This window comes from Onychostoma macrolepis, chromosome 03 (genome assembly GCF_012432095.1).
Source record: "Onychostoma macrolepis isolate SWU-2019 chromosome 03, ASM1243209v1, whole genome shotgun sequence".
NCBI lineage: Eukaryota > Metazoa > Chordata > Actinopteri > Cypriniformes > Cyprinidae > Onychostoma > Onychostoma macrolepis.
The window spans coordinates 41,160,695-41,180,617 of NC_081157.1; the positions used below are offsets into that span (position 1 = coordinate 41,160,695).

General features: G+C 39.2%; 2 protein-coding genes across 2 annotated transcripts in view; one reads left to right on the plus strand and one right to left on the minus strand.

Moving 5' to 3' along the window:
• vat1 (vesicle amine transport 1) overlaps nucleotides 1-16,392 on the plus strand; it is a 28,428-nt gene extending 12,036 nt beyond the window's left edge. Inside the window, exons 3-6 of the mRNA XM_058769027.1 lie at nucleotides 1,916-2,086; nucleotides 3,821-3,910; nucleotides 5,971-6,212; nucleotides 11,447-16,392. Coding sequence (XP_058625010.1) covers nucleotides 1,916-2,086; nucleotides 3,821-3,910; nucleotides 5,971-6,212; nucleotides 11,447-11,731 — 788 coding nt within the window. The 3' untranslated portion in view covers nucleotides 11,732-16,392. The remainder of the gene's footprint in view (nucleotides 1-1,915; nucleotides 2,087-3,820; nucleotides 3,911-5,970; nucleotides 6,213-11,446) is intronic.
• si:busm1-163l24.4 (uncharacterized protein LOC368754 homolog) lies at nucleotides 15,374-18,935 on the minus strand. The gene is given in 2 exon segments (XM_058769062.1): nucleotides 15,374-18,038; nucleotides 18,041-18,935. Coding segments are annotated over 2 exon segments (849 nt in total). The 5' UTR covers nucleotides 18,372-18,935; the 3' UTR covers nucleotides 15,374-17,520.
• Nucleotides 18,936-19,923: the final 988 nt, after the last annotated feature.

The window sequence follows — 19,923 nt, forward strand, 5'->3', positions numbered from 1 at the left end:
TAGACCTTGGGTCCGACGTAATTTCCCATGGCCAAAGCCTAGTGTGGCTTTCCTACCTGTGCAGAAATAAGTAAAATTCACAGAAAAGATTTGGCGACTGCTTGAGACCGAGTGAGGGAGAGTAAAGTGCACATATTTTTGGAGATTAGCAGATATGAGCACACATGAAAGAGGTTCATTTTGTGTGTGTGTGTGTGTGTGAGGTTCAGGGGATCTCTTGGCAGCTCTACCACAGGTCTTGTGATCGGAGCTCAGTGGTCATGGGGCAGCCTGGCACCGCATCCCCACACGAGGTCCAGGAGACGAGACAGGAGAGACAGCAGGTTAAAAGCATGATGTGAAAGAGACGTGTTCTCATGCATTGTGAGCTCTCTGACAGAGAAAATGGCGGCCCCGCTGCTTTCAGAGAAACCAACTCTTCCTGAGTCGCCATGGCAACACAAACTTCATTCACTAGCGAGTGAATGAGGGCGAGGAAGAGAGGGCCAGTTTAATGAAGTGATGGAACAGAAGAAGATACTGTATATGAGCACTACAGAGATTCAGTGTCGCCCCATACTGAACTGTCATCTGATTTACTCTGGCAGAGTAAAAGTGAATTAATTTGCAGTGTGCAGTGTACATGGTTTTATTTAGCTATACGTTGTGGACAGATTAACAATTTGTACCTTTCTACAGCATAGTGGGAAGAAAAGTAAATTCTTCTTTTTTTTGAGTTTACTGATTTTGAGTTTACTGAGTTAGGGATTTATATATTATTTTAGGCAAATTTTGCATGCCTGCTACTTTTTATTTTTTATTTTTTTTATTATTTTTTTTTTTAATACTGAATTTGGTCTCCTCCGCTTTATTTGCACACTGTCATTGGGTTTATTTTATTATTTTACTTTTAAATCTCAGAAAATTGACTTAATTTTTAAGAGCATTAGGCTTCATTTTGTATCTTTTTTCTTTTTATTTTTTTTTTCTCGACTACACTGTTTTGCATGCTGTTACTCATTCTGGATTATTTAAAAAAAATAGGAGTATCAGGCTCTAATTTTGTATCCTAATCATCACAAGTGCCAGTAAAAGTGTGTGTGTTTGAATGCACGGTTTCTCACAATCCAAAACTCTAGAGCACTTGATCACATTTTATAAATATCACTGTACGTACTGTATGTGCGCTCTATTAATTTTGTCATTAGATGAGCTTTGCCCTTTATAGGTTCATGCACTAGTGACCTTTTTAAGACACAGCTCTGCCTCTCCCTCTCCCTTTGAAACACAAGACACGCCGTAAAAATTTAGATTAAATGTATCTGCTTGCAATCTATGTCTGATGTAAATGGCATCTTTAAGACATTAGACCCCAGACAGAGCTCATGATTGGTGACCTGCTGTCCTGGAGCCTCTCTCAGTCTTGAGGTTAAAGCTCGTCACTAAAAATACTATGCTTTGAAATGGCTTAAAGATGTTTTTAAGTAGGAACCGTTTTTCAGTAGTAAGGTAGCAGACCGTGTACGCAGTAAACGGTTCTCATAACTTTCACCATAAACCACCACATTTAAACGTTAAGCTTTTATGTTCATGAGTCTGAGTTTCGTTCTGATTAATTTGTGTTCCTCAACAGAAAAAAAAAAATGCATGAGTAGAAAAACATTAGAAAATCCATTTTACCGTAATAAATTGATAGTTATTTGCCTTTTGAAAACACTTGCAAGTTAAACAATGATAATGGCATTGCTACATTGGTCCTAATGTTTGTAGATGTGTGGGTGGGTGCTTGTCTTTAAGGTCATATGGCTGCACTGAGTTTTGTCCTGCCGTACCCTTTGTTTACATGGTTCTGTTCTTGTTTTGAGATGGAAGATGCTGAAAATAAGTTGTGTTCAGGGCTCTTCTCGTTTCATAACTTGTTTCGTTTCCTCTCTAGGTGGGGTGGGCATTGCTGCCACTCAGTTGTGTAAAACGGTAAATGATGTCACACTGTTTGGCACCGCCTCGGCCAGCAAGCACGAGGTCATCAGCCAGGGCGGAGTCACGCACCCCATTGACTACCGGACACGTGATTATGTGGAGGAGATCCGAAAGATCAGCCCCAAAGGTGAGCACTGACGCAGTAAACCAGCTTTACAAACCCGCATCAACCATTCAAAAGTTTGGGGTCAAGATTTGTTTGAAAGAAATTTTATACTTTTATTCAGCAAGGACAAATTCAATTGATCAAAGAAACCGTAAAGATATTTGAGCTTTCTATTGATCAAAAAAATCCTGCAAAAATGTTTCCACAAGTAATAAGCAGCATAGCTGTTTTCAACATTGATGATAAATGTTTCTTGTGCAGCAAATCAGCATATTAGAATGATTTCTGAAGGATCATGTGACACTGAAGACTGGAGTAATGATGCTGACAATTCAGCTTTGCATCACAGGAATAAATGACATTTTTAAAATATGCTTAAATTTGAAAACTTATTTAAATTCTAGTATTTAATTTGTAATAGAATTTCACAAGACTACAGTTCTTACTGCATTTTTGATCAAATAAATGCAGCCTTAGTGAGCATAAGACTTTAGTATTAAATTAATATTAAAAAAATCTTACCTAGCCCAAACATTTGAACAGTGTATTTGTGGTAAATGAACTTGTTTTAAGACCACCTGTTAACAATTAAGCATCATTTTAAGTGTAACATGTTCCCCCGATGACTAATTACCACAAATAAATCTATGTAAATGGTTTCAGTTTGTTTTTGCTTTGGGTGCCATGTGCACAAATAGCCTAGTAAATATAGTGACCTTAAAGACCGAATGGAAATCTAACTTAAGACTAGGCTTTCTGCTTTGTTGTTAGCAGACCGTTTGTGTATATTTAACCTTGAAGTCCATCTGTCCACTCTGCCTTTTAATACCGTTTTTTTTTTTGTGGTGGTATATCTGTCTATTGAGGTTTTTGTGTGCGTGTATGTGAGCTGTAACTCATAACACTGTGTCTGATAAAACATTGTTTACTCTTATCTTATCACAAAAATGTACAAAACGGATTCCTTTTTGTTTAGCTCTTTTCCATGATAAAACATTTTATTTGATGTGCTCCTCTGACCATAACAGTCTTAGAAATTTAGAAACACCATATCACATCGATGACATTCCACGCCGGTCAACAGGAGAACAGCGTTAACCCATAAAGACCTGTCGAAGAAGGAACTTCAGCAATACATTGTGCTAAACTTGCTGGTGCAGTGGAGCTTTAAAGACAAAGAACTCTTCTTACAGTGCAAATTATCTAACCTCTAAAACCCCGCATAATCAACATGCATTGCTGAAAACATCAAAATAATAAAATATTCTTATAAAAAAGATTCTTTGATTAAACGGAAATAAAGATAAATATATTTGGGTCAGTTTAAAAAAAAAAAAGGCACAATTCTCAAATACTGTTACAATTGCAAAGCAACTGTTTTATATTTTAATGTATTTTTAAATACTCTTTCCCTTAAATGTCGCATGATCTTTCAGAAATCATTCTAGTATGCTGATTTGGTTTTACTGTACTTCTATTTCGCAAGGATGCATTAAATTCTTTTTTTTTTTTTTTTAAATTAACCATGTTAATGAGAGCCACAATAGCGACAACTAAATGAACATTTTAATTTGCACAATATTCGCTTATTCACCCAAAATACCTTAAAACAGAAAATGGATGCACCCATTTAAATTAAGACCACTTTCAATTGGCCAAGCAGTTAGTTTTATAGATGCAGTGTATATGAATAAATGCAAGAAGAACATTAATTTGGTTATTCACCATCTGTGCCTTTTTTCTTGTGTGTTTTAGGCTTGGATATTGTTCTGGATCCTCTGGGAGGCTCTGACACCCATAAGGGCTACAACCTACTGAAACCAATGGGCAAGCTCATCAGCTACGGTGAGCCTTGATGAGCCTCTGAGCATCAGCTTGCGTTCACTCCGCTTATGCTTTTTTTATTTTATTTTTTTTAAACGTCACTTCGACCAAATGCTACAGTTTCAATCTGTAGGGCTGAGGTTTTGCTGGGTAAATTGAATAAAGCCCAGCAGACAAGCCCGAGTAGCTTGACAGTGACGTATTACAGTAAATCAACTTCAGAAACACAATACCTGGAACAAGACCCCTTAAACATGGCGTCCTGAAGTCCCACCCAACTGTCTTTGTCCCTCTGTCTCTCTCTCGCTCACTCTCTTCCTCTATCCTGCTTTATCAGAACAATGGCTCCTCTATCTGACACAGAACCCAGAATGTGTCCGAATGTAGCAGACTGGGTCAGGTCCAAATCACAGGCCAACTCAGAGCTCGCTTTGTGTGAATTTGTGTGTGTGTGAGAGAAAGAGACAGAGAGGGTTGTCATTGCTTTGTGTACATTTCCCCTTCTCTAATGGTACAATAGAGTGTAATTTACTCTAATATCTTTTGTCATCCCAATATGTGACGTTTTGATCTTATTTCATGCTAATAAGCCACCTTTGAAGTGAACGGAGAGAATTATGGTTAGACTGTTAGGAAATGAAAGATGTGCGAGATGAAGGGGATAATCGTGCTAAAACGAGAGGGAGAAAACAAGCAAGGGAGTGACAGACATGGGAAGCGACACGAGAGGATGTGCGGACAGTGAGCGAATGAAGACGGGTCAAAGAGTGCAGTGTTGGAAAAGGGAGAAAGAGCAAGAAGGAGGGCCAGAGAGGCATGTCATTCCTCTGTAAATGAAGAACGGTCGCTGTGGGAGCCATTAAGCAGTAATTCACCCGTCGGTCAACCGCACACACATTTTACATGCAGAAAACTCACACAAATACCTATTCATGCTCGAGGAACATGCTCTGTTCAGACGCCTCGCACACGCGCGCACACACACACACACACAATGACACTTTTACATGCTATAGGACGTAGGAATGGGTGGTATGATGGTAGAAATGTGGAGCGATTTTGTGAAACAAAATGTTTGTTCTGCCTTATGTTTGGCTGTTTTACATTATTTAGCCTACATGTAGCAGTGAAGACGCACGGAAAAAATACAAAATTCAAAAAATAGGATGTACACAAGGAATAACGTATAATTTTGTCATATCAACTTTTCTAAGTTCTGAATTGGAGACTAAATTCCTTTTTTAGTATTTAATTCACTGATTTATCCAAAACAGCCATTGACAAACTGTTATCTAAAATATTAAACATTCCCATTTGTTTTAATATTCTTAAAATAAGTCTGCATTTAATCAAATACAGTGAAATGGTAATGTTGTGAAATTACAATTTAAAATTTTCAGTAGCCATTACTCCAGGCTTCAGTGTCACGTGATCATTTAGAAATCATCCTAATATGTTGATTTGGTGCTTAAGATGCATTTCTTCTTTACAAGTGTTGAAAGCAGTTTACAACATTTTAGCAGTAATTCTAATCCAAATAAGTTCTTTTGATCTTTCAAGAAGTCGTGTTTTTTTTTTTTTTTTTTTTTACATAAATTATAAACTTTTAACACTTTTTGAATTTCGGGTCAAAGCTCTGTAAATATTGGTCACAGACCAATAGGTGATTTAAGTTGATTTACTCTCTTCAAAACTCCCACAGATCAAGTTTTCAGGCAATTTCAAGTCATATGTTGACATAACAAAGTGGTTATATTTAAGTGTTTGTTTACTACTTTTTTTTTTTTTTAAATTTAGTCTTTCCATTAACTTCATATTATTCATTCAGACTGATTCATGAACGCGTACGATCACAAGAGGCAGGATTTATCACATGAACCAATGACAGCCGAACATAACCAGTCATATCCAAATAATAAAACAAACCCCCACGCCATTGGGGGTCTATTAAAACTCTGAGTAATATTCTGTTGTACCTCCCATCCCATAAATTATAGTAATGCCTTGAGAATGGATCCAAAATCCAGATGCTAATGCACTGATGTATATGTCAACTTGATGTTTGTGTTTACACCCTGCAGGTGCCGCTAACATGTTGGCGGGTCAGAAGAAGAACCTGTTTGCGGTGGCTAAGACCTGGTACCAGCAGTTCTCCGTACACACCCTGAGCCTGATCCAGGGAAACCGCTCGGTGTGTGGATTTCACCTGGGGTACCTGGACTCTGAGACCGAGCTCATCGCTCAGGCCATGGCAGCCGTTATGGACCTGTACAGAGAGGGCAAGATCAAGCCCCGAATTGACTCCACCTACCACCTAGAACAGGTGAATAGTGAACTGTCAGATGGGAGCTGATTTATGCGTGTGGGCAAAAGAACATGAGTATAATTATATCTGGGAGTGTATTTATGCCAGGAAGTTGAAATCGATTGAGATTAAACATGCAGGGGTGTCACCTCAACCACCACCCATGCCGTGTACTCCTTCCATCCTTTGATCAATCGCTCTTGCCTCATCCCTCACTTGTTCTTTCATCCATCTTTTTCTATTATTTCTTCTCCTTTCTTATCTCTCCTGTTGCTATGGAGACGTCTCTTCCTGCTTACAGTAAGTGAGTCCGACTGCGAGCTGATGCTTTTATGACGATCTGGGCTTTTATCAGCCTTGTCAGACTCTGGTGTTATTGAAAATTCGTAAGAGGAATTATGAAGTGCTTTCGCATTCAACTGAAGCGAATATTTCACAAGACTTGAGCTGTTTGAAGCACTGTGTATGTTGATCTCCCTGTCCTTCGCTCTCATTTCCTGTCTCATTCTCTTTCCTCAATCTGTCCACAAGTCAATCGTCAGGGCCAGGTTGCTTTTCCCCGTTGCTAGGAGATGGCTCGCTGTTGCTGTGGCGCTGGTTGTTAGGTAGAGTGGTAAAGGAGAGGTGAACTGGGGGGCACAGGTGGACTGACCAGAGACTGGGGGCATATATATATATATATATATATATATATCTATATCTCTCACACATACATGTTTATTATAATAATAATAATATTAAATGAATTAATTACAATTACATCAGAAATACAGTTTTAATTTATATGCACTTACCCATGTATCAAATTTTAGAATATAACAAACAAAATATAAACAAATTACACTTATTTAATTATTTTATTATTAAAACTAAAGCCATACTGCATCTAGATTTGAGACCTGGCCATTGAGGAACAGTGATTAGACAATATATAGAACAATATTCAGACATTTTGAGATTTATTGCCATTTGTAAAATAAATCTGATTAGCCAGTTGAAAGAAATGATGATTTTGCTTATTGTCGGTTCTGAAATAAACTGACAACCTAAAAATTTTATTTTTCTATTTTTCAAACTGATTTCATGGACCATATTTACTGCACCTCACTGAAAAACAGAGTTGGAGTTTTGTGTATTTTGTCCATGTGCGTTAAAGGTAGCGTAGGCAATTGCTATCAGGATGTGAAGAGACTTTCAGGCAGCAGAACAAAAAAGTTTCAGAACCAAATCACCTACCCTGCCTTTAAAGACCCTCTAGACTTCTGTGCCCGGTTGCATAAAGCACCTTAAGTGTAATTTTTCCCTTAAGATCGCCCTTAAAGGGATGGTTCACCCAAAAATGAAAATTCTGTCATTTACTCCCCCTCAAGTGGTTCCAAACTTGTATGAATGTCTTTGTTCTGCTGAACAAAAAGGAAGATATTTTGAAGAAAATTTGTAAGCAGGCTGTTTTGGGGCACCATTGACTTCCATAGTAGGAAAAAAAATACTATGGAAGTCAATGGTGCCCCAGAACTGCTCCGTTTCCCAGATTCTTCAGAATATCTTCCTTTTGTGTTCAGCAGAACAAAGACATTCATACAAGTTTGGAACTACTTGAGGGGGAGTAAATGACAGAATTTTCATTTTTGGGTGAACTATCCCTTTAAGTTTCCCTTACAATTAAGGGCGTTGCATAAAATATGCCTTAAATGACACTTAAGACAAATTCTAGGGGTTTACGACGTTTCACCTAGAGAAACCCTTAAGTATCCCTTAAAGCCCATTAAGTGTTGCATAAAGCCCATTAACTGTCATTTTCCTAAGTATAACACAAAGTATGGAAAATGTTACCTTAAGTGTCACACAGCGAGCAGATTCCATCCTAAAGTCTTCTACAAAACCCAATCGGCCGCTTTATAACTGATTTTCATTTAGGCATTTATTAACATTAATCAAATTACAGCTAATAGCTGAAACATGAGTGCGTCATGCGAAAACAAATTTATATACTATATTTTATTCCTGTAACTTCCTACATATTACCTGGGAGATGACTTGACAAACTCGCACACAAAAATATTTTCGCAATCGTGTGTTTATTGTGCTTTTTATTCAGCTTAGCTGCAGCGATCGCTGCTATATAGATTGGGGGAACTATGATGTCACTCTGTAGGCAGATCAGCGGTTGGCATGAAACTGGTTCCTCGACACAAAGCCAATGGGATTTTTCTATAGGATAATCACAAAAATAAGCTCTGTTCAATCATAGTTAATGAAACTTGCATGTTTTGTCCCTCAAGATAATCTTCACAAAATAATGTAACTTATGAATTTTGAAGCCTAAATAAAAGCGCCAGAACTGAAAAGCTAAACTTAGGCTATAAACGAACTACAGCCCCACGGTCGCTCGCCTTCAACCTTCATCACCACCACCACGATACCGACAACTTATTTTTAACATGTTCCGTGAAGGATTTACTCTGTATATGAATGTTAATCCAAGCTACATGAACATTTTCATGTAAACCGGAATAAATACAAAACTAGAGACCAACTAAAACTGAAATGAGACATTAGTTATAATTTAATTTATTCACTATACTATTACTAAAGTACATTTGCAAGCACGTATTTCTGTACATTTTGAAATTGGGTGCATTAAAAGTCAATAAATCCTTGATTTAATATGAATATTTGAACTAAAAACATGTCTCCACATACTATTCAATAAAATTCTAGTGCATTTAATCTATTAAATAACAGCAGAGTGAACAAGTTTTTGGATATGGTAAGATTAACTTATTAACTTTAACCACATTTTAGTGAACAGTACCACATTTCAGCTATCGTTTTGTTAGGAATGGTACACAATGTTATTTTATCCTTGCTGAAAAGCTTCTTGTGGCCGTAAACATTTAATTTGAACTTGGCTTTAAGCACTATGCATCATTTAAAGTTTCACTTTCACCACGTAAAGCCGGTAAATGTTATGATTAATCCAAGTAAACACCACATGAGTTTACTTTATGGTCCGAACCCAGAGTCTCTGCGTCAGTAGGAAAGCGATAAACTCTAGCTTCTTCCCTCTGAAGACTTGTCGCATTTCGGGGCAAACCAAAAAATACGTTGTTGAACAACAATATAAAATGCGGGAAACTATTCATTGGTTATTCTACAATTAATTGAATTACAAATTATACTACAATTGGAAAATACTGTAAATTGATAAACTGTTTGGCGTGATGACGCTGAATGTCTCCAACAGCGCCTGTAGTCCCATTCTTTTTTTTTTTTTTAAGAAACAAGTTAAAAAAAATCACGAGGGTGGTGTAACTGGTGTTTTATGCCACAGACCTTATTTAAGGGTTTAACCAAAATCCCATTCAAAAAAACCATTGACCCTGGGACGATGGAACCGGAAGTGCTAGGATGCGAACTCTCTTCCGGGTTTTCGCCTACAAAGTGACATCATAGTTCCCTCACTCTATTCCATCATAGACTTTATAAGATGCTTCTATGAGTCTGGATTGGACTTTCAGCGCGACAGCGCCCTCCGGCTTGGAGTATGAATGAAACATACACTGCATAGGAGTGTTTAGCGCTTCATAATGTTCACAGTCATTTACGTTTAGTCAAAACGTGGCAATCTTGTCTCTTTGCATTTAAATTAGTCCCTGAAAATGTTATGATTCTGTGAAAACTTGCACCGCTATCTGCATTAACAAATAACTTGTCCATGGCAAATTTATTTATTTTTTTTTTTTAAGCGGCAAAACCTGGGTCGTTGTTGTGAAATACTTAAACCATTCCCTTAGGTAAGGGAAAACGTTAAGGGATTGTATGCAACACCCTTAAGTCATGCCCTTAGGTAGGGTGACCATATTTTAGTTTTCCAAAAAGAGGACCGTGGGGGGCAGGGTTCGTGGTTGGGGTTTCACCTAACGTGTTTTTTTTTTTTCATAATAAAAAGAAAAAAAGTAGATAGAATGGGGAATGCTAATGTTAGAGGGCCATTATTCTTTCTCTATACTTTCTACTTTTCATTTTATTATAAATAGAGAATGCTAGTGGCTAAAGGCTTTTTTTAAATTTATTTTTATTTGTATTTTTTTTTATAAATAAAACAAGTAGTTAGAACGGAGAGTGCAAATGTTAGAGAGTCAAGTTTTTGTAATTTAAAAAAACAAGCAGATAAAATTAGAATTAGCATTAGAATAGAGAGTGCTAGAGTTAGAGGGTCAAATGAAGATGTGATTTTCAGCTGTTTTTTGAAAATATTAAGGAGTCCGCTGCTTGGATTGAGTTGGGCAGGCCATTCCACCAGGAGGGAACAGTTAATGTAAAAGTCCATGAAGGTTTTACCATGGGTAGAATGCAAAATGTTTCAATACAAGCATTTCAGTCAAATGTAATTTATGCAAAAAAATCAACCCATGGCAACAGTTTTTAAAAGTAGTCAAATTCTGTGGGGAAAATAAAAAAACCGCGGACTTGGCAACCCTGCATACAACAAGAGCTGCAGGATCACAGGCCGAGAATAAGGAGAGATGACTGAAAAGACTATGCTTGAGTATTTGCTGCTCAACAGATCCTGATCTTGTAAGATGCGTTCCCTTTACACAGAGTGCGTGTGATCTCGAAATTGAAAGTGAAAGTAAACCGTGATAACGCTCATTCAAAAGAGATTTAAATACACCGCATACAGATAGCGGCTGATGCGCCAAAATTATATACAATATTAGAATGTTTAAAAGGGTGGACACGAAAATCGCGGGAGTAGGCGGCAATGGTCAGAAATTCAGCGGGAGCGGGATCAAGAAAACACCCGAATCCAGGACGTTTTGAGCGATTGGGAAATCCCAGCCGGATGCAATTTTGTTGGTCCGAAAAGAGGACGTATGGTCACGCTACCTTAGGTAAGGGGAAATAACGCCTTAAGTGTCATACTTGAGGGAAAAACTTAAGGTGCTTTATGCAACCGGACACTGGTACTCGGGCGTTTCCAAATTTTTGTCCAATAAAATGCTCTTTTTAGCCATTCATAGTTCTCAGCTAGAGGTCATTTGCCACCTTACTCTCTGGAGTAAGAGTAAACTGGAGACCTGAAGAATCTCATAAAGGGTGTTTGTGTGTGCATGAAGTTCAGTATTAGATCAACTGTCAACAGCTTGTTAGATATTCTTACCACAGCAGATGGCCAGTCAAGCTGCTCTCTCTGCCGTTCCTCATCCACACCCTCACCAGTCTCTCTCCCTCTCTCTCCCGCTCAGGTTGGTGATGCCATGCGTAGGATGCAAGAGAGGAACAACATCGGTAAAATCATCCTCACCACCGAGCCCATGAAGGAAGAGGAGAAGAAAGAGGAGGCCAAGAAAGAGGAGGCCAAGAAGAAAGATGACAAGAAAAAGGATGACAAGAAGAAGGACGACAAGAAGGACGATGCCAAGAAGGAGGAGAAGAAAGAGGAGAAAAAGGAGGAGAAGAAAAAGGAAGAGGTCAAGAAGGACGACAAGAAAGCAGAAGAAAAGGAAGAAGCCAAGAAAGAGGAGAACTGAGTGGAGAGAAACATTGTGGATGTGCTATGTGTCTGTGTCAGCGGTTTGGGAGTGGTCTGAGTGAGTGTGTGTATGCGTGTATGGAGGGGTGTATAGTGTAATTAGCTTAACCCCAGTTGATTTCTGACATTAGACCTGCATTTCTGCAATCATTCAATCAACAGAATTCACAAACCACTTATGTTCTCACACACACACACACACACACACACACACACTTTATACACCAAGGGAACACACCACTTTATCGTTCTGTTGTAACCCGGTAGTATTTATTCCCGGTTCTGCTGCGTCCTTTCTAACTATTTCGTATGACTGCATGCCACTGAGGCGTGTTAGGGCAGTATTATCCTTTTTATAACTATCACCGCAGTGTTTACTCAACCAACGTCTTTAATTATATAACAAAATAACCTTACTCTGCACCCTTTAAAATCGTACTACCATATCCTCTAACGTTATTCCTGCCAAACTAATGCACGCTAAAATTATTGTATACCACTGAAATATTCTTTGTAGACGCAAACCAAAAACCACCTCATTCGCTCTCTACACCCCTCCGAGTGTTTGTGTATCTACCGTGAGATTGGCTTTTCTGTTCCCTTTCCATCTCTGTTCTGAAGTGGGTGCACTTGTTTGATTCGCCATACGTCATCAAAAGTGAAAGCCTTTTTTTTTTTTTTTTTTTTTTTTTTTCTCTTCCTGCCCACCTTGGCATGCAAAAACAAGAGCACCCACCTACACTCCCATTGTTTGTTGTTTTCCCCTCATTGGGCCAGACTCACTGACATGCACTCAAGCCCCGCCCCACTGGAGGAGTCAGGGTGGTTTCTGATTGGCTGAGAGGGACAACAGGCTTTTATGCGTACACATGTGCACGGCGTAGACGTTACCCCAAAAACTAACAAGGGTGTTTTAGGCTTCAGCTGATCAATGCGCCATGTCATTTAAAAAGGGGCAAGCGCCAGGGTTTTAATGAGTCTGGCTTGGCAAGCAGGACCAATTATAGAGAACAATCTCCCAGCCTTTTTCCCATAGTTTCTCTTGTATCAGATGTGTACTCATAAAGACAGGAGTGGCCTTTCATTCCAGAACCTCCTCCAGGATTCCTCAGGATCCTGACGCTTTCCGCCCCTCGTTCCCGTGACTGCTTACCACACAATCATGCTGACCTGCAGCTCGCATTTAAATATGATCTCTGCTCCGTCTAGCTTTTCTAACTCTGCTCTCTACCCATTTCGTCATTGTGGTTGGCATAGCAACAGCAGTTAGTCTACTTGGGGATGACAGTTAGGTCTCACCCCCACATTGCAGACAGACGCAAACATAAAACCACTTGCAGCTTCTTTTATACCATAAACTTTGGTGGTTTTATTTGAACGAATTTAGGAATGTGGCTACACCCTCTCTTAGACATGTCAATCAATCCCTCTGGCTCCTCCCCCTCCCCTGTTTCTCAGAGCAGTAATCTACTGCCTCCGCTGGTGATTTATATGCATTGCAGTGCTATCATTCAAGTAATCAAGACACCTGCTGACCGCTCTTTCTTTTCACACTGTGAGTCTGGTTCATTTCAGTGAGCATTTATGTGAAACAAAACCAGATCCCCTCTTTTATATGTGAGTTTGTGTGCGAGTATGTATGTTTCTGTATTTGGCCGTCTGTCCTCAGGTTTGTTGTCGATTTAGATTCAAATGTTCTTTCTTTCTGTCTCTCTACCTCCCTCATGCTACCGTCTGGCATTTTAACTGTCTCTTTCTCTCCTCCTCCGTCAGTTTCTAACTCTCACCATCACTCTTGAATATTCCGGCCCCTGTGAACGGCCTGCATTGGTTTGCTATTGTTTGCACTCAGCTTGCACTTATAGAGAATGGCGGTTCCACACCCGATCCGCCGTATCTCTGGTTCCCGTCCGGGTTTTCACATTCTCGTTCTCCCAACACACTCTCTCTGTATGCGCCTCTAAAACCAAGAAACAAGCGTTTCAACGTGCATGGAGATGCTCAGAAGGCCGCATTGTTCGATGCATGCTCGTGTTTACATAATCACTACGAGTGCAGATAACCGTTCAGGCCCAGAATGCACTGGGGTGGGTGTGGAACAGCCATACTAGTCTGAAGAGTCACCGTGTTCCAACTCCCTGAACCCCGATCTGGTTTTGAGTTCCGGATCCGAGGGACTGAATTTGTTTCTTGTTGTGTTTTGCTGGTTCTCTTCCTGTGTTCCTGTGGATGGTGACTCAGAGCACCAAGTGACCCTAACACTTCAGTGAAAAATATCCGTCCTCTTTGTATTTTTTTTTTTTTTATTATTATTTGTTTGTTTTGTGTTTTTGTGGTCTGCATTTCAGTAGTTTGAGTTCAAAAGGCTTTGCTGCAGTTCCTCTAAAATGTGATGAATCCTGTGATTTCTTTGGTCCTGACCGAGTGTGCCAAACTTTTTCGTGAAGGCATGACCTTCGCTATAACTGTGCTTTCTGTACTGAAGAAAAAAAAACGAAGAATGAAAGATGAAGAAAAAAATCCTAACCGTCTGTGGTTTTTGTCAAAATGACCTTGCAGTAAAAGATCTTGAGATTCTGAATTCGCTCCTGTCGTGTGTGGTTGACTACGCCCTGAATATTATTGGTGCTGACTGATTTCCGAATTTTTGTTTTACGCTAACGTTCGAATCCATGCAAAACCTCTAGTTCTCACTGTGCCTCAGTCGTAGACCAACACCAGTTTGCCTCCACGCATGTTTACACGCGAATACATATACACGCACGTAGACAGTAGTTCGTCCCTTACGCCATCTCAGCTCTGCTGTCCTGAAGGGCTGGAATCTCATTCCCACTGATCTGAAACCCCCCAGATCAGGTGTACTGTTGTTTACGGATGCACTTTTGTGTATCATGTGGGTGTTCATAGGAAATTAGGCGTATTTTCTAACCTATGACCCAAGGTTACCCAAAAAAAGATGCAGCAGCAGTCAGAACGAACAAATGATTCATGTCTGTGTAGTTTTCCAAGCTGTTTCAGGATTTGCTGGCTATTCGTTGTTTTTTGTTTCTCGGTGAATTACAGTAACTAATCACGATTCTGAAAGGATAGTTCACCCAAAAATGAAAACTGTCATTATTTACACACCTTCGTGTCATTTCAAACCTGAGTCTTTCTTTATCTGTGAAGCATAAAAATATATTTTTGTCCATGCAATGGAAGTCAACCGTAACCAAAAGAAAGGGTTTTGTTCCCAACATTCTTCAAAATATCTTTTTGTGCAGAAAGAGTCATGCAGGTTTGGAACGGCATGAAGGTGAGTAAATCATCATAGAATTTTCATTTTTGGGTGAACTATGCCTTTAACATTTAGTCTTAAGAGGCCCGCTCATGAGCAAACCCTGCTGTGTTTTCATTTCCAGACGATCCAGCAGCGACATTCCGGTTCTGGAACTCATCTCGGCTGCCTATGACATCAGAGCGGCTGTTGATTCGGTTTCGTCCCTAGTTGTGTCTTGCATTGGCTAGCGTTACGCGCTGCTGGGTCCGTTCAGAGACCGTTCGGAGCACCCACACCCAAAAACAATGACATCTGGGCTGGGAATGCTCACTTTAAATCTCTCAAGGTTTAGACATTATTCTAGCGTGATGGTTTGGAGTATTCTTCCTCTTCCTTTTTTTTTTTTTTTTTTTTGGGAGCTCAGAACGGCTCCACAATGAGCTCAGCTGCAGGTGCGAGTATCTCTTGTGGATATGGAATTGTGCGACTGGGAGCCAGAGAGAGGCTCGGATCGAGCCAAGCTGCTTCCTTCCTCAGTCTCTCAATCCAATAGCTTTCCCAGAACAGGAAACGCCCCTCAGGTTTGCAGAGTGCAGAATTCCTGCTGCAAATGCAGCCTTAACCAGTGCTAAATCGCATCACGCCTAGACATTATTTGCTATGTTAGATACGCAAACAGTGCAGTTTGGTGTGCCTACAGTGAAATGTATTTATTAATTTATGCATTAATGAAACCACTAATGAAATGAAGCTTCGGAAGGCTTTTAGCTCTAAATTTATATGGCAGATGTATTTGCCTTGTCTGGCACATATGGGAAACAGTGAGTCACTGTGGACTGTTTCCCACACATGCTCAGCGTAACGGGTCTATCTTTGTCTCGCAAATGCACACTGCACACATCTCGCTGTCTTAATGCACTTTTTATGTACATTCGGATGCATACTTGCGCTAATAAAGATGCATGGTGACTTCGGAGATGTTTTGGAAAGATCTCGAGTCACAAAAGTCTCCGTTTACACTCTGTGAATTACAGTTCCAACTTTCCTGCTTGGCTTTTTGACTTAAGAGCCAATCAGAGGCACCAGCTTGCATTCCTGTTCACTGATTGGTTCTAAATCCAAACCCCGCCCCTATCCGTCAGCATTAATGCTCCTCCCCCTCCACACACGTCAGAGAAGCACCACGGGTTGTTTGTGTTGTTTATTTCTTGAAGCCCTCCATCAAAACTTTCTTCATATAATTTTGAGAATCTGAAGTGCTGCTGTTTCTGTGCTTGACTCTGGGTTGGTTGGACTGCGTGTGGTCATGAGGACCGTAGAGTTCATAATGCTTCTGTGTGTGATGTGACCATTTTGCCTTACATGTTTTCCAGGACTAATTAAAGAGCATAACTAAAAGAGGTGTTTACGGAGTCGTTATTAAACATGCTTCAGCCATACATGCCTATAGAGAGAAAGACGTTATTTGGGTTTATCGAAGGGGGTTTTATTTCAGTCTGAACTGAGGTAATGTAGAGTAGGGTAATCGGATCTGATATTCTTTCAAAGTGTTTTTTACAACTCTGTTCTGTCATTTACAACACATCATGTTCTCACTGGGTAGCTTAATATTTATAATATTTTTCCAGTGTACCACATTACGTTTATTGTTGAGGAGAGAGGGGAGAAAAAAAAAAGAGAAATGAGGCGCATGCTTAACCAAAAAAATATATATATTCCTAATTACTGATGGAAAACAAGTAGTTTTTTTTCTTACCTGTTGTCACAATAAGTAAAAATACTTAAACCACAGTAAATTTTGCTACAATTAATGTTAACATCCCTGAAACACATTCACATGAGACGGAAGATAAGACATTCTACTGGAAACAAGACAAAGATGATTAATCATTTTATTTAAGAGTAGTGAAAAAAATCGCAAGTTCCAAACTGAACTAATACAAACACTAAAAATAAATTAACTGAGTTTACTGTGAATTATTTACCAAGTAATTTCCAGGCCAAGTTTTTTTTTTTTTTTTCTCAAACTGCAAGATACTGATTTTTGTAATGAGCATGCATTTATAAACCTAAGTTTAAAAAATATTTATTTACCTAGTAATAAACTTAATTCATGAAACTTCCTCTTGAAATCTAGTCACAAAATCAAGTCATTTTAGTAAATGAGCAGCTGCAAAAAAACAAACAAACTATCCATATCTATCATATCAACATTCAGGAAGCATCTTAACTCTTCAAAACTGTTTTCAACATTAATAAAATGTAATCTAAGTCTACAAGTTATTTTAGGTGTCAGGTGTTTCTTGCGGTTGAACGTAGTGGTTACATCCAGCACTGAATTGAGAACAACAAACAACATCAAACAATCATGCTAATTGATACTATTCATTAATACAATAGAATGAACATAATGTATCCAGAAATGGATTGCTGACTCACAAAAGAAATGACGTGAGCTTTCAGTCGATGCCTGAATCTAGCAAAAGCAACATTCCTGAAGAAAACAACATTGTGCTCAAAATCAAGGTTCAAACTGCTTTAACATTATCCGCAGAGGTTCTTCTAGTGCCGGGTCCTGACATGACCACGATTCCCAGTCGTCTCTTTTGGTGTCCAGCACCATGACTGTGCCCATGTGAATTACCTCTGTGTTTACTTTTATGCCGGTGTGTTTGATGCCCTCTTTTAGCACGCGAGCCCTGGGGCTGTCCGCTCCTGTGTCCGTGTCTATGCCTAGAGCCATGAGTTCTCTTTTTACGATGTCCAGTTGTTTTGTCTTTACTCCTGTGCTCTCGTTTCTCTAGAGTCATACTGCACTCTAGTGTTTTTGTCGCTTCATGTCCTTGGTGGGCTTCATTAAGACCCAGTGGGCAGATGGACCGTTGGTCTGTGCGACAAGAGAACTCCAGTAGCCTGTTGTGCCGCAAACAAATATTTCCTTTAGGTTCCCTGCTTACAACAATAACTGTGTGCTTTTCTCTGGGATGGCCATTGTTACGATATCTCAGGTGGGTCCTGCAGCACAAATCCTCACTTTCAGGACACATTTTGACACTTTTGGAGTTTTTGCTGTGCAGATTTCTCTTTCTGTGTGTCCAGATCCATCATAACGTGCAGGTGGAGGATCCTGAAGGCCTGTGTTCTTAAACCGCTCCACTACTTCTGCAAACATGGTGTTTTTGTTGAGGACCGGTCGAGGCGAGGTCTTCCTGCACTTAGGGCAACTGTAACCAGTGCCTTTGCAATTTTTATCCCAGTAGTCTTTAACGCAGCTCATGCAGTAGTTGTGTCCGCAGGGAATCGTCACTGGATCCTGGAGTGTGTCCAGACAGATGGGACAGTTGAACGGATCGAGGTCTTCAAAACACTTCTCTGCCATTTCACGCAGTTATCTTGACTAATAATTAGCTGTAATAAATTCAGTTCTCGCTCTCTACGCTATAAGCTACGTAATCAAGTTCCATAGCGAGCAAGTGAGTGCAAGAGAAAGAAAAAGGAACGGGTATGTGTTTTGAGTACGGTAACCTGTTTGATGGGTTCAACCATCAACACAGTATTTTTTTTAATTGCTTTTCCTTGAGAAAATGCGCTAACAACCAAAACTTTTGACATGCCTATTTTGTTTTGTTTTTTTCCCCACCCACATTTTAGAGTAGAAAAGTGTTTTTCTATTATCTTAAATAAAAAATGTTGGAAAAAAAATCTAAACTTATTTTTGAGCTTCTTTAACAGTTGTCATCCTTGTTCTTGTGCTTTCAAGATAGACCAAATAAATACAGCCGTGGTGAGAATAAGACTTTTTTTATTTATTTTTTTTCAGAAATATCTTATGCTCATTAAAGCTGCATTTATTTGGTCAAGAATAGTTAAAACGGTATATTACACAATTTGATACATTTTAAAATGTTATTTCTGTGACGCAAAGCTGAATTTTCAGCATCATTTCTCCATTCTTCAGTGTCACATGATCCTTCAGAAATCATTCTAATATGCTGATTTCCTGCTCAAGAAACATTTCTTATCAATGTTCATAACAGTTGTTTCTTAAAAGAATCGTAAAAAGGATCAGTTTCCATAATATTGATTAACAAAGTAAAAAAAAAAAAAAACAGCATTTACTTGAAAAATAAATATTTTGTAACATTCTAAATGTGTCTTTGCTGAATTAAACGTACTAATTTCTTTAAAAAAAACTACAAAAATGAAGCATGGGCCTTTAGATCAAACAGCTGATCGTGAGAAACATGCATTGTTTTCTTCAGCCTTTTGAAATATTTATTTCAAAGTATTTATTCTTAGACCCTCCAGAGGTTTGATCACTTTATGAGATAATTTAGAAATAAACGGTTGCTGAAACTGGCCCCCTATAGTCAGAGTAAAATTACAGCTACCTGTGAGTTTCAAACATAATTCAACACTATAATGGAGTGCATATTATACATTTACATAAAATCAAGAATAATTTTAAAACAATGTTGTATCTGTATTTTTAACCTAGTTACAGTTTGTGGTAACAATGTCAAACAGCATGTTACAAATTACCAACTATCCACACACAACTACAGGGCTTGGAGAAAGAGGTTGTTTTGTACTGCCAGCAGCTGCTGGTGCAGTCCATGCAGAAACTCTGTCCGCAGGGAATCGTTGCAGGACCGCTGAGTTGCTCCTGGAGCAGCAGATCTCTCAGCTCAGCCATTCTGATGAAGACAATGCAGTGGAGAGACCAGGAATACTGCCAAAGGCAGGTTTTCTGCTCTGAAAGCAGAGGAACATGGGGGTCGGCTCTGTGCTGGCTGGGCGTCGAGTAGAGATGCAGAGAAAATAACATCCCAGAGGATACAAACTGATAATGTTCAATATGTCATGAGACAATATCGACAGTTTGTTTTAAACAAATGCTGAACATTAACTTATTTGGAAAGTTACTAATG